At 43.0% G+C, this 12,652-nt stretch overlaps 1 protein-coding gene across 1 annotated transcript in view; it reads right to left on the reverse strand.

Annotated features, from left to right (window-relative positions):
* The window catches only part of LOC310950634 (proprotein convertase subtilisin/kexin type 4-like), a 228,866-nt gene that overhangs the window by 180,769 nt on the left and 35,445 nt on the right, over positions 1-12,652 (reverse strand). The window contains exons 5-6 of the mRNA XM_083918538.1: positions 10,689-10,789; positions 1,631-1,736 (exon numbers count right to left, since the gene is read on the reverse strand). Coding sequence (XP_083774664.1) covers positions 1,631-1,736; positions 10,689-10,789 — 207 coding nt within the window. The remainder of the gene's footprint in view (positions 1-1,630; positions 1,737-10,688; positions 10,790-12,652) is intronic.

The following is a 12,652-nucleotide window of genomic DNA, read 5'->3' on the forward strand; positions in this document are numbered from 1 at the left end:
ACACACACACACACACACACACACACACACACACACACACACACACACACACACACACACACACACACACACACACACACACACACACACACACACACACACACACACACACACACACACACACACACACTCAGTAGCTGTCTGTATGCAGAGGGATGCACAGCAAAGAGAAGGCTTTCTGTCCACAGCAGTCCACCATAATAGCAGCATCTCTCATCAAAAACAGACTAGTTAAAATCAACACACACGCAAGCAGACAGACATGCAAGGGTGCAAGTGGATGAAAAACACACACCCATACGGATATGCCTTTCTTATTCTTGGATTAATGACACTTTTATAGGACATTTTCTCCTAGTCCACTTTCGCACACATACTGCAGAATCAGAGCCACTTGGATGGAAAAAAGGCGTCACATGAACACTTTAACACACACACATACAAAACAGCACACTCCAACACTACTCCAGCTCTATCAGCACTTGAGACTAGTGAGGCTTCAATTAGTTCTTGATGAATGAGCCCATAAGATGCCACACTCTCATTTCCCTTGTTGCCAGATATCCCAGCAATCAGAGAGAAATGAATTCTCATTGTGGCGTGACTGAGACGAAGATGACGGTAAAGGTGGTGGAGGTGGTGGTGGAGGGGGTGCTAACATTAATCGTTCACCCTCTTCACTGAGGGCCAGAGTTCAGCTTCATCACATGAAACTTGACAAGTCTTTGCAAATCTAAAATCTGTTTGGAAAGTGCACCCCGCAGCCTAGAAAAGGACTAAAGATCACACCAGTAGCTAAGCCAAATCAGGCAAGGGACATACTTCTGGCGCTTGCTAGGACCAAACCCATCTTTGAACTGGGTCTCCATTTTGATCTCAACTACACACTTGTAAAGTTTTGTGACTGTATCTTACATGGTTGGGGCTGTATCACAGGCTCAAAATATGGCTACAGAATTGCAGAAATAAAAACATAAAATTCTCAAAACTTCCTCTGTGGTAGTCCCTGATACAGCAGGTGTCTCCAGGACAACCTTTTGCCATGAAGACACACACAGGGTTGCAAAGGGGTGGACAGTTTCTGTTAAACAGTTGAATACTTTCCATGAGAATTAATGGGAATATATTGGAATTAATGGGAATTAACAGGAATGAACTGGAAATTTGGGGGTAACTTACAATAACTTTATTGAACAGTGCACTGTGCATTCTACCATAAAATCCACAGATAAGTGTGTTTTTTTTATGTCTGTATATAATAAGGTTAATTTCCATTTCCAACTTTGAATATTTCCAGAATTTTGCAACCCTAGATACACACAGACTCACAATGGTGAAATCAATATCGGCATGGCTGTCATGCCATTTCCTAAATAAGATACATTTATTTTCCACATACAGGCAAAAATGTGTATGGTTAAAATGAAGCTACCGTGAGTCATGTTACAATCTGATGTTTTGTATTTGTAAATATTCCAAAATATGCCACAATGTTCTGTTTTTGGTATTATACTGGTATTTGACATTATATTCTTTGGTAATCAAGCTACAGTATTCAATAGCCATCATGTATCTGCATAACTACTGTATTTAAGCCGTTCCACTATGTTGCAGCGAAGGTTAGACTCACCATCATCGATGATGCTGACCACTACTCCACTGCCGGTGATGTTGTTGCTCCAGACTGGCATCACATTCAGGTCAAACCCACTAGAGTTGTACTCACCCTGTGCAAACTAAACACAGACACACAAATATACACTGCATTATTACAACTTTAAAAGCTAAGGGAATTACCTGTTTATTGTTAAACATAACCCCAAAAACATTGCTGATTATCAGTAAGTCGAAGACAACTACCTGCAAAGCCAGCTAGCACAGTTGCCAGGGCATTTTCATTTACTTGTGTTCTGTCTGCTTGTCCTGTAGAGCATTCATTTACACTGGAGATCAAAATTAGACAACCAATTATACATTTTTATTTTTTATTGTTCAGAATTTGATAGAATATCAGCTGTGGCTATAGCACTGTTGTACTGGCATGTTTCTTTTTTAAATAACCAAGGCACTTCAACAAAAAGCTTTATTTTGTGAAAAAGCAAAATTAGACACTTTTAGATCCCTCCCAGTTATTGGTGTTAATCTGGCTCCTAGTGACAGTTGATTTATAATTCCCCCCTGGGATTATTAAAGTATTTCTGATTGTGACTAATTGTTGGACCCACCCTATTTATCTGGCACCTCTCCTGGTTAGTTTGTAAGATGGAAGCTGCTCTAAGGAGAGTGAAACTCTGAGACAGCAAGTTGTCAAGATGAAAAGGCCAAAGGGATGACCCTCTCAGCCATCAGAGAGAGGTTGGGCGTTCACAGTTTGTGAGCAACGACAATATTGAAATGTTGGTCTCAAGGACAAAGATTCTTTTAAGTCCCTCAAAAAGGCTGGTCGTTCATTTTTGAATCCTAGAGAAGAAAACATTGTTGAAATCTTCTCTTCTGACACAGTGAATACTGTTCTCCAATTTTGATCCCTGTTTTTTTTCACTAAATAAAGGTTTTTGTTGAAGTGACCTGCCATTTCTACTAAAGTTGTCCTATCCTGCACAACCAATGCTGGGAATATCACAAAGTGCCATTGTCACAAACATTGACACAGTGTTCAGAAGGCAAACATTACTACTGCTGCTGAAAAAGAATGTCCACTCATGACCAATTATTATTTTTTTACTCTATAAAATAAAACCAATAAGAGCATTGTTCAAGTTTTTAAAAGTATAATGAGCAGTGTCAGTATCCATTACTAGTGCTAATATACGTAAATACTGGCTGTTCTTTCACATACATACTGTATGTGGAAATACCTTCTGCTAGATATGTACTACATCTTCACTTAAAAACATCACAATGGATCTACACCCAAAAACAGAGTGGACATACTGTCATACCAGAAATGACAGGAGCAGCCCACATGCACATATATACACAACCAATTTGATATTCAAAGTAAGTGTTTCTAGAGGCTTTAACTCTGCTGTTGTTATCGTGTTGAAGAGAAAGAAAGAGAGGAAAGGAGTGCACAATGGGGGACAACGGCTAAGTAGGGGATAGTGTGTATGTATGTGTGTGAGTGTGTTTGTACTTTCATACCTATCAAACAGTGAAACTCGGGCCATCAAACATTCACCAACACTAGCAGTGACGAAACAACCGATTTTCACTGATTAATACCATTAGTTACAAGAAATATACATAATATAAATATATTTAAAAAAATGTAAGTCAGTAAATAAAACTCATGGAGGCAACACATGCGACCCCTCATTCCCCATGAACAAATTGCGTTGTAGCTGTGTGTATTTCTGGCATACCACATGTTGTTCTGTTGCTGCTCTGTAGCGAGCAGTTGTGCACGCCTGTCATGAGAGTCACAAACTTAGCAGGAAAAAAGAGCTTAAATTGCAACATGCTAGCATAGTAGCAAGAATTACACATTCTTCTACATCAATGGAGACTGGTGGTTAAATTGGAAGTATGCCCAAACCTGAACGGTTCATGACCGGTTAAACAAGGTTTGCCTACCAGTCAGAAAATAGGTGCAAGTTAGCATCCCTACTTTAAATCGTGCAAACATCATGTCTACGGCCCTCTGGTGGATTTATTTTCATTCTTAGCCAACAGCCGACCTGCAAGAGTGTGAGTGTTAAAGTTCATTGCCCCTGCACTTGGGCTGCGGTGGTGGGGACTAGAGGGGATGCTGAAAAAAATGTAGCAGCCAAGTTTAAACTGACTTCCTGACTAATCAACTTTTGGAGAAACGCAACCAGACGTCACAATGTGGTGGCTATCACGTAATCTACCAAAGAGCAGACATAATACAGTGGAATGGGGAACACAATAGACACAAATTGGCAGTTTAACTGACACTCCCACCCTGACACCTATCCTATGCTAATCGCTGGTGTGAATGTAGCCTAACATGCTGTTTTTTCACACTCCAGAGTGTGAATGCCTTGCAGCCCAAGGAGGCTTTCAGACTATAGAGCCTATTTAGCTAACTACATACTGGAGGAACCAGTATCTTGTATCAGTATCTCCTGAAACATGATTTATTACCTTATTTTTCTATTAAATATGAATGCTCAACTAAAGTAGATACCCTCCCTAGTTTAAAGCTTCACACTATTAAAATGAATGATGAAAGAAGAAGTATTTTTAAAATGTTTATTTGAAGGCGGCCGTTGACTCAGTAGTAAGAGCAGGTGCCTCACATATAGGGCGCACTCACACTGTCCTTCCGCACCGCGACCCGGGCTTTAGGGTACTTGTCCCCCCTCCCTCTCCCCCCGCGCCCCAGCCCCGTTTGTACTCACACTGCCAGGGCCGGCCAATGCTTCTTGCTGTCCATACGCCATCACGCCGTAACACGTCACACGCATTGATCGCGTGTGTGTGGCTTTGTTTACAAATCTTTCCACAGACCTCTGAGTTTTTTTGCGTCTTGTCGACTGTTTCATCCGACCAAATCTGCAGGAAACACTCCACCTCCGCATCACACTAACGTGAACCTTTCACCGCCATTGTTGTTGTTGTTAAATGTCCGCCCATGGTCCGTCGTTCTATTTTCTATGTCCGAACAGGCGCACATACCGCTACCGCCGTAGGGCTCGTGCTCGTGCTCGTACATGTGCGCACGCTCGTGCTCGTACATGTGCAAACTGCTCTGCTAAAGCCCACATCTTTCAAGCGGCCCGCTGTCGGCTGTTATGCGTGGAACGGGTGCACTCACACTGCTTAAACGTACTAGGCTTTAGCTGAAAAAACGGTTTTGGCCCGGTACAGAACAACAGTGTGAGTGCGCCCATAGAGGCTAAAAGTTCTAGATGCAGCGGCCCCCACTTCGACTCAGGGTACGTCCACATGCTCGAAAACCACATTTTCTTTTCTCCGTCGTTTTCAAAAGTTTTCCGTCCACACAGACTCGGCTCAAGAAATATCTGCGTCCACAGGAAACCAGCGAAACCGATTCAAAACGCTGTAGTACACATGCCAGGCCTGGATGTGGAGCTGTAACTGCCAAAGAAATACACCAACAACAGAGAAGAAGAGACGGGTAGACGCTGTGGAGAATCCAAACACCGGAGAGTTTCTCTCCAAATCTGTAGACTTCCCAAATCCTCCTCCATCCTAGAGAGGAATCTGTCACTGTTTCTGGTGTAAGTGGAGACTCTGTGCTGTTTTGGACTCTGATGCACCGATCACTCTGCAGTTAGTGTCCTCAACGAGCAGAGGGTGCTGCTGGGAGCCCCTTCCCTGTCCCAAAGCGCTCACAGGCAAGCACTGTCTCGCTACTTTTTGCGACCTTCTTGGCAACTTTGTTTATAAAAAAGCTACTAGTGACCAATTAAGCGACTTATTTAGACCATCAGGGAAAAGGGATATATATCTGGTTGGCTTAATTCATTCCCTTGCATGTGGCTCAGAGTCCAGTTCAGTATACAGTCATATTGGTCTGTGTCTCTCTCCTCTAACGCTCCTCTAACCGTGGGGTTAGACGTCGGAGGTGGGACGATGACTGATCGTTAACAAAGTATGCGGTTTCGCCGTACAGACGACAATGCCCCGGGGGACGTTCTCAAATCTTCCCACTCTGAGACCTGGTTACAAAAAATACCATTTTCAGGCTCCGATAACGGCGGCTGAATGTGCATGGTTGGCCAAAACGATACTTGTTGTGTAGTTACAGGTTGTGCTGGCAGTACGCTGGCAGACAACCACCCTCAACCATCATACACTGCATGCATGACTCAAGACATTATTTTCTGCATTGGCTGCAATTTAAGGGTTTAAAATGTTGTATCTAATCTGATGTCCTCTAGATGTCTTCAGGTCTGGTCTCTTATCCAGAATGAGAAATTGGGGGCAGAATGGAAAGTCAAGTTACAGTGTACTGTGTGACAACGAAATCAGTTTTACATTTTACCTGTGTCCTTAGTCCACTTATTGATTTGTTGATGTATATGATAGAAAAAAAGACTCTGAAGGCCATGACTCCCTGTTTGAATGCACATAGTGACAAAAGTTTGCACTGCAGCATAGATGAATGAAAAGAAATAAGCAAAAGGTCTTAATCTTAATGGTGAATTGTCATGAACATGCTCACATCACAAGGAGGAAGAACTAGTGTTTTGAATAAAAAGTGGAAATAATGTATGTAAGAGAGGAATGGCTGCCAAACGCTAAAAAAAAAAATGCAGTTGAGCCTTAAGAGTATTTACATTTTTGTAGTTTTAAATATGGCATAACATTTTTTATCCATTGAAAATGTGATGTTGGCTTGTTAGAGTTGCAATGTAACAATATTAGCCTTTGTGGTGGTAGTAGTAAGGGGAAAAGTCAATGAATCAGCCTAAGCCACTGACAGGGAGACTTTTGTAGGGGCTACGCCAAATACTGTGATGACTGGGTCTGGCTGTAATGCTTTATCACAGATGAATGTAAAAGTATCAAAGATAGCATCCCAGAATGAAAGCAGGGCTGGGTAAGTCCAAACCATGTAATAAAGGGTGGCTTCATCTTAATGCCAACAAGAACAGGTTCCCAGATGTTCCAAGGAACCTCTTAGCAAGTTTGCTTTTTGAGAACTATCATCTGTGGATTATCTTAAACAGTAACAATTCATGTTTTACACAGATATATGTTTAGTGGATCTGTTCAGTTGCAAATTGTGTGTGTGTGTCAGTGAATTGTGTAAGGAATCATTATCATTTTCTGAATCATTTGAACACAATCAATCCTATCTCTCAAGCATATATACTGTACGTATGTGCGCATACGCACCCACACCCACACCCACTTTTCCACATTCTCATACAAACATAAATACACGTATAAAGTATTGATAAAGTGCAAAACAACACACACTTTCTTTATGCAGATGACACACATGCAAAATCAAAACTGTCTTCGCTACGTTTATATTAGCAGCCCTTCAGCTATTATAACAATCACACTCTCGCTCGGCCTCTCTCTGTCTCTCTCTCTCACACACACACACACACACACACACACACACACACACACACACACACACACACTTACACACTTTACACTATCCACAGCAAACATGGCCAGGATGCTGTATGGATTTAAGAAGCTTTGAACAAGCTCCTCTGGACTTAGCCTTAGCAAGGATACAATGGAGTCCACTTGCCTTGTTTGTGTACGTGTGTGTGTGTGTGTGTGTTTGTGTGTGTGCGTGCGTGCATATGTGTATGTGTGTATACTGCTAACCGAGGATGTACACTCTAACTTTTAACAAACATACAAACACACACACACACACACACACTCACACACACACACACGTCTGGTCCTGGCAGGCTACCAACCCTGAGCAGATTACTGACCCTCAATCAATATCCACGTTCACCAGAGGCTGATTAAACACAACAGAACGAGAGCAGGAGAGGAGGGCAAAAGAGAGAGAGAGAGAGAGAGAGAGAGAGAGAGAGAGAGAGAGAGAGAGAGAGAGAGAGAACGAGAGAGAGAGAGAGAAAGAGAGAGAGAGAGAGCGAGAGAGAGAGCGAGAGAGAGAGAGAGAGAGAGCGAGAGAGAGAGAGAGCGAGAGAGAGAGAGGTGCAATGCTTCACATTTTTCTCAATAATTTAGTTAATTATGATTATGTTCTATTGTTCAATTGATGTAATCAAGCTATATAGCTACGGTTAGCTATACTGCATAACCTGCTTGGTACCTTTTTCAAAATCTTCATGCATCGTGAAGATGACCATAAACAATAAAGTTTGAGAAAGAAAGAAAATTGAGAATGGTGGCTATTTGCTACAAATGACACTAAGCTATGTCAGACTTTTCTTTCACTACAGCTTCATATCCCCCCTCTTCTCCTCCCCCCTTTCTCCTTCAATGTCTCTACCACTCTCCGCCCCCGTCCTGACTCTAACCCCACCACCTTGCCCCGAGAGCTGAGGTGTCAATCAGTCTGTTGCCAGTTGCCAAGGTGAATATCTAACCCCGCCTCTCCTCCTCCTGGCTCTTTCAGATTACACCCTTGCATGTCCGTCAAGAACATCCGCTGTGGACGATTGGCTGAGCCCTGGCGTCCCGTGTGTGAGTATGTTGGGATACTGGCTATACCATACCAGAAACCTACATTATAATAATTACAGGTTATATGCTATTAAGCTATTGAATATAATCTGGTAATATTTACAAAGCTTTTGTCTGAACTAGATGTGTCATGTTAATCAATCGCTCAATTTGTCACGTAAAATCATAAAAATACTATTCTAGTGTGTGTAATCCTGTCACTTCCTTCAATTTATGCATCAAATGCTTGCATGCTACACTAATATAATAATTGCTGGCATGGTGTACCTTCTTCACAACCTCGACAGGGAGAAAAGGCTGTTACCCAGGTGGTTGGCAGCCCCTGGTGTGAATATTACTTAGGCAGGGTAGGCCTCTGTTCAAGCCGTACCAACCACTCTTTATTTGGACCTGCAGTCCTGTTCGCTGCTGTTTTAATACCAGGAGGAGATGTTCCCCATCAGGATGCTGTCAATAGTGCAGGACTAGAAATTCCTCAGTATTTGAGGGGATACTCAGAATTCCCTTAGGCTTAGAACATAAAATAGTCTCTGTCTTGCCTTTCTCACCACTGAGTCAGTATGTAGTGCCAAGATCAGGCCCTCTGTGATCAGGTCACCAAGGTACTTGTAGCTTTCCGCCCTCTCCACAATGAGATGGGTGCGTAGTTCCAATCCTGCTTCTTCCCAAAGTCCTCTATCAAGTCCTTAGTCTTGCTGATGACTATGACTAGGTTGTTGTCCTTACACTAGCAGGTCAGGACCTCTACTTCTTTCAGGTAGGCCTTTTCATTGGTATCCGTGATCAAGTCTCCCCATCAAGTCTACTGACGACACTGCTGTGTCGTCAGTAGACTTGATAAGGGTGTTTGAGTCAAAAGTGGCTACACAGCTGTTTGTAGAGGAAGTGCTGTGCTTGTGTTTATGAATGATTTAAAGGTTGAATATTTAGAATCATTATCAAAAGCTATAATTTAAAAAAAAATGCACCCACAGAGCGTCATGACGGGTACAGAATGAAAGTATGCTTTTGCATAAAGAATGTATTTAGTCTGAATGAATATTTTAAAGATTTTTTTGAAGGGTTTGACAAGGACTGTCTGTCCCGTTCTGTTTCCATGGTAGCAGCCAATGATGACGATGATGTCAATCAATGCGTGTGACGTGTTACGGCGTGATGACGTGTAGGCAGCAAGAAGCGTTCGCCGAGGCCCAGGTAGTGTGAGTACAAACAGGCCCGGGCCGCGGGGGGAGAGGGAGGGAGGGACAAGATAACCTAAAGCACGGGGCACGGTACGGATGGACGTGTGAGTGCGCCCTTAGATTGGCATTTTTACACTTTAATGTATTGCTATGTGACCTCCTGGATGAGTCGTCAATGCGCTCTTGAAGTCATTTTGGTCGGCCGGGCACTCCTGGGAAGGATCATAACGGCTGGATGGATAACGGCTCTCACTGTGGTTCACTGGAGGCCCAAAGCCTTAGAAATGGCTTTGTAACCCTTTCCAGACTTTCACATAGGGCCAGGTTGTTTTGGATAGCTTTTTCCCTTAATAAATGAAATCATCATTTCAAAAAGGCCTCGTGTATTTACTCAGGTTATCTTTGTCTGATATTAAAATTCATTTGATGATCTGAAGCATGTAAATGTGATAAAAAAGCAAGAACAGAAGACATCTGTAAGAGAGCAAACACTTTTTCATAGAAGTGTACATCCATATTGTTGCATCTGTCAGCCAATAATGATGAAAAGAGAAAGACATTAAAGTACAAAATGACAATCTTTAAGATCATTTAGACATTGTTTGTCCAATCGAGAGCAGTTACACTTTCACACAGCACTGTATCTGCAAAAGGCTCATTTCAGCTGATACACGGGCCAGGGGCTTTTTATTGGTCTCGTTACATGAAAAGGGGTTTTGATAAACAAACAAACAAACAAACAAAAGGTATCAAGATTGCAAAGAAAAGACAAAGAATGAAGTGGTACAACTGCCCAGGTGGACAATTTAATTCAAGCACACTTGTGCATAGTGACTTTGGATATCACAAAAAATAGGAAATTATCTTTGAAAAATAATTCATAATTCCTTATTTAAAAAAGGCTGTAAATACAGCTACTGAATAGTCTGAACTGGTGTTGATATTTTGTGCTAGATCTTTACTGTAACACATATGACCTGCTGCTTTTGTACTGCTTCTACTACTTCTGCACAATCACATACTGGTCAAATCAAGTGAACGAGATTCTGTTGAATGGATGAGCTTGTCTTGTTGCAGTGCGGTTTGAGTGTCAGTATTGCTCCGAGCCTCATCAATCGCCGGCATCTGTCTCAGTTCAACATGGACAACCCTCTTCCCCTCCTCTCTCTCTCTCTCTCTCTCTTCCTCTCTTTCCTTCTCCATAATCTGCCTGCCTCCCTCTATCTTCTCTCTCTACAGTCACGCATGAAAGCCTGCCTGACTTATGCCTGTCAGAGGAACATTCTTCACGATGAAGACAAAAGCGGAGAGGAGAGAGAAGAGACTTCCAGATAAGACCAATGACACACACACACACACACACACACACACAATTACACCCACCAGTTCCCACTGCATGGGCCAGAGCGGGTCATTGAAGGTGAGGGACTGGTCACTCTTCTCTTCAGGCTGCCTGTCAGTTGCAGACTCTCTCCTCTGGGGACCTGTAAGCACACAGACCCATCATGTGTGAGTGTATGTGAGTGGGTTTGTGTGTGTGTGTGTGTGTGTGTGTGTGCGTGTGTGTGTGTGTGTGTGTGTGTGTGTGTGTGTGTGTGTGTGTGTGTGTGTGTGTGTGTGTGTGTGTGTGTGTCTTTTTCTTGTTTTGAACTCTGACTTCAGGAAGTCCCTGATCTACAACCAATGGTGAAAGGCCTTCCAGATCCCCCTTTTCTCCAGTGAGGTGGAATACTGTCGGAAGATTACCATATCATTAGCATGTCATTACTGCGGCACAGCTTGGCTCGCTGTCTGTCGATGTGCTATCAGCTCATCAAGGCCTGCACCTTTCTCTCAATGCGCTCACTGCCTCTCTCTCTCTCTCTCTCTCTCTCTCTCTCTCTCTCTCTCTCTCTCTCTCTCTCTCTCTCTCTCTCTCTCTCTCTCTCTCTCTCTCTCTCTCTCTCTCTCTCTCTCTCTCCTCTCTCCCTCTCTCTCTCTCTCTCTCTCTCTCTCTCTCTCTCTCTCTCTCTCTCTCTCTCTCTCTCTCTCTCTCTCTCTCTCTCTCTCTCTCTCTCTCTCTCTCTCTCTCTCTCTCTCTCTCTCACTCTCTCTCTCTGTCGCTTTCTTCACATTTTCATCCCGGCACAGCACTTCGTCTCACTGCCATGCTCTCTCTCTCTCTCACACGCACGTCTACAACATACATTCTCAAATCCCCAGTTGTGTAACTTTTTTACTACTGCAGAGCACAGCAAGCCAAAATCCTAGTCACGCTTATCCTGGCCAAATTAATTGTGATTCACAAAATGATCCCGATAACTCTTACAGTAAAATGGCACTTCTTTTTCCATACATTTGGTTAAGTAAATAATATTTTTATAGCTTCAAAGATATGACACACAGCTTTTTTAGTGAAAAACAAGTAGTCTTAAATAAGGGCATCATGAATCATAACGTCCCTCAGATTAAAATCACCATAAAAATGCCTTAGTACACAGTGTTGTGCCTGAACATCTATTATATATATTCATATTTTGGGCGAACGTGCACTGACTGTACTGTATTCTGCCGGATGACCGTTACTGGGAACCCGTTCATTCTGGTGTCTGTGAACGGCACGCTATCTCAGTTTAACTTCGTTCAGTAGGGCGCCAAATTTCTATGGAGCCTTCCAGGCGAACCCAGGCTAAGACACACCTTAAACAGGCTTCATATGGAGCGCAAAAAATACAGGCAACAGTGTCAGTGTCCATCTGGTGTGTGCCCCTTGTGTGTGTGTGGCAGCTTTGGGCAGAAGGCGGCCTCTGTGCAGTGACGGCGCTCACTCCTTGTTAAACACATTAGTAGTCCACTGGTGCGCGGGGCATTTAACAGCTTTTTCAGGGGCATATTCTACAGTTTGTTCCACACATTGTGTGAATAAGTGTGGACAGACAGCATCGATGTGATGCGATAGTCTGACACTTTCTTCCTGCTACTCTCTGAATCAAACAGCCTGTAGTTCACTATGATTGGTTGATCGCGTGTCTTTAGGGCGGGTATGAGGCGGACTAGCCACTAGTGTGATTTGGCTAAGGACAAAAACCTGATGCGTCTGTGCAGAGCATCGATCAGCAGTGGACAGAATGTGCCCTAAAGACAATATTCGATCTGTCTGTTCGAATCCTTCACCATCTAATATCGTCATATCGCCCACCACTAGAAGAGGCCACTGATAATAAAGACAAATAATGCAACATTTTGTGAAACGGGCTTCTTTTCCTTCTTGCTGTGATAGAGATGTGAACATCTATAGCAGTCTCAAGTCTGCACACCATCTATGGAGCTAAAGCCATGGGATGTTTAGCTCAGCGTAGCATAAAGAC

The sequence above is a fragment of the Echiichthys vipera genome (assembly GCF_963691815.1).
Source record: "Echiichthys vipera genome assembly, chromosome: 8".
In the NCBI taxonomy this organism is placed as follows: domain Eukaryota; kingdom Metazoa; phylum Chordata; class Actinopteri; order Perciformes; family Trachinidae; genus Echiichthys; species Echiichthys vipera.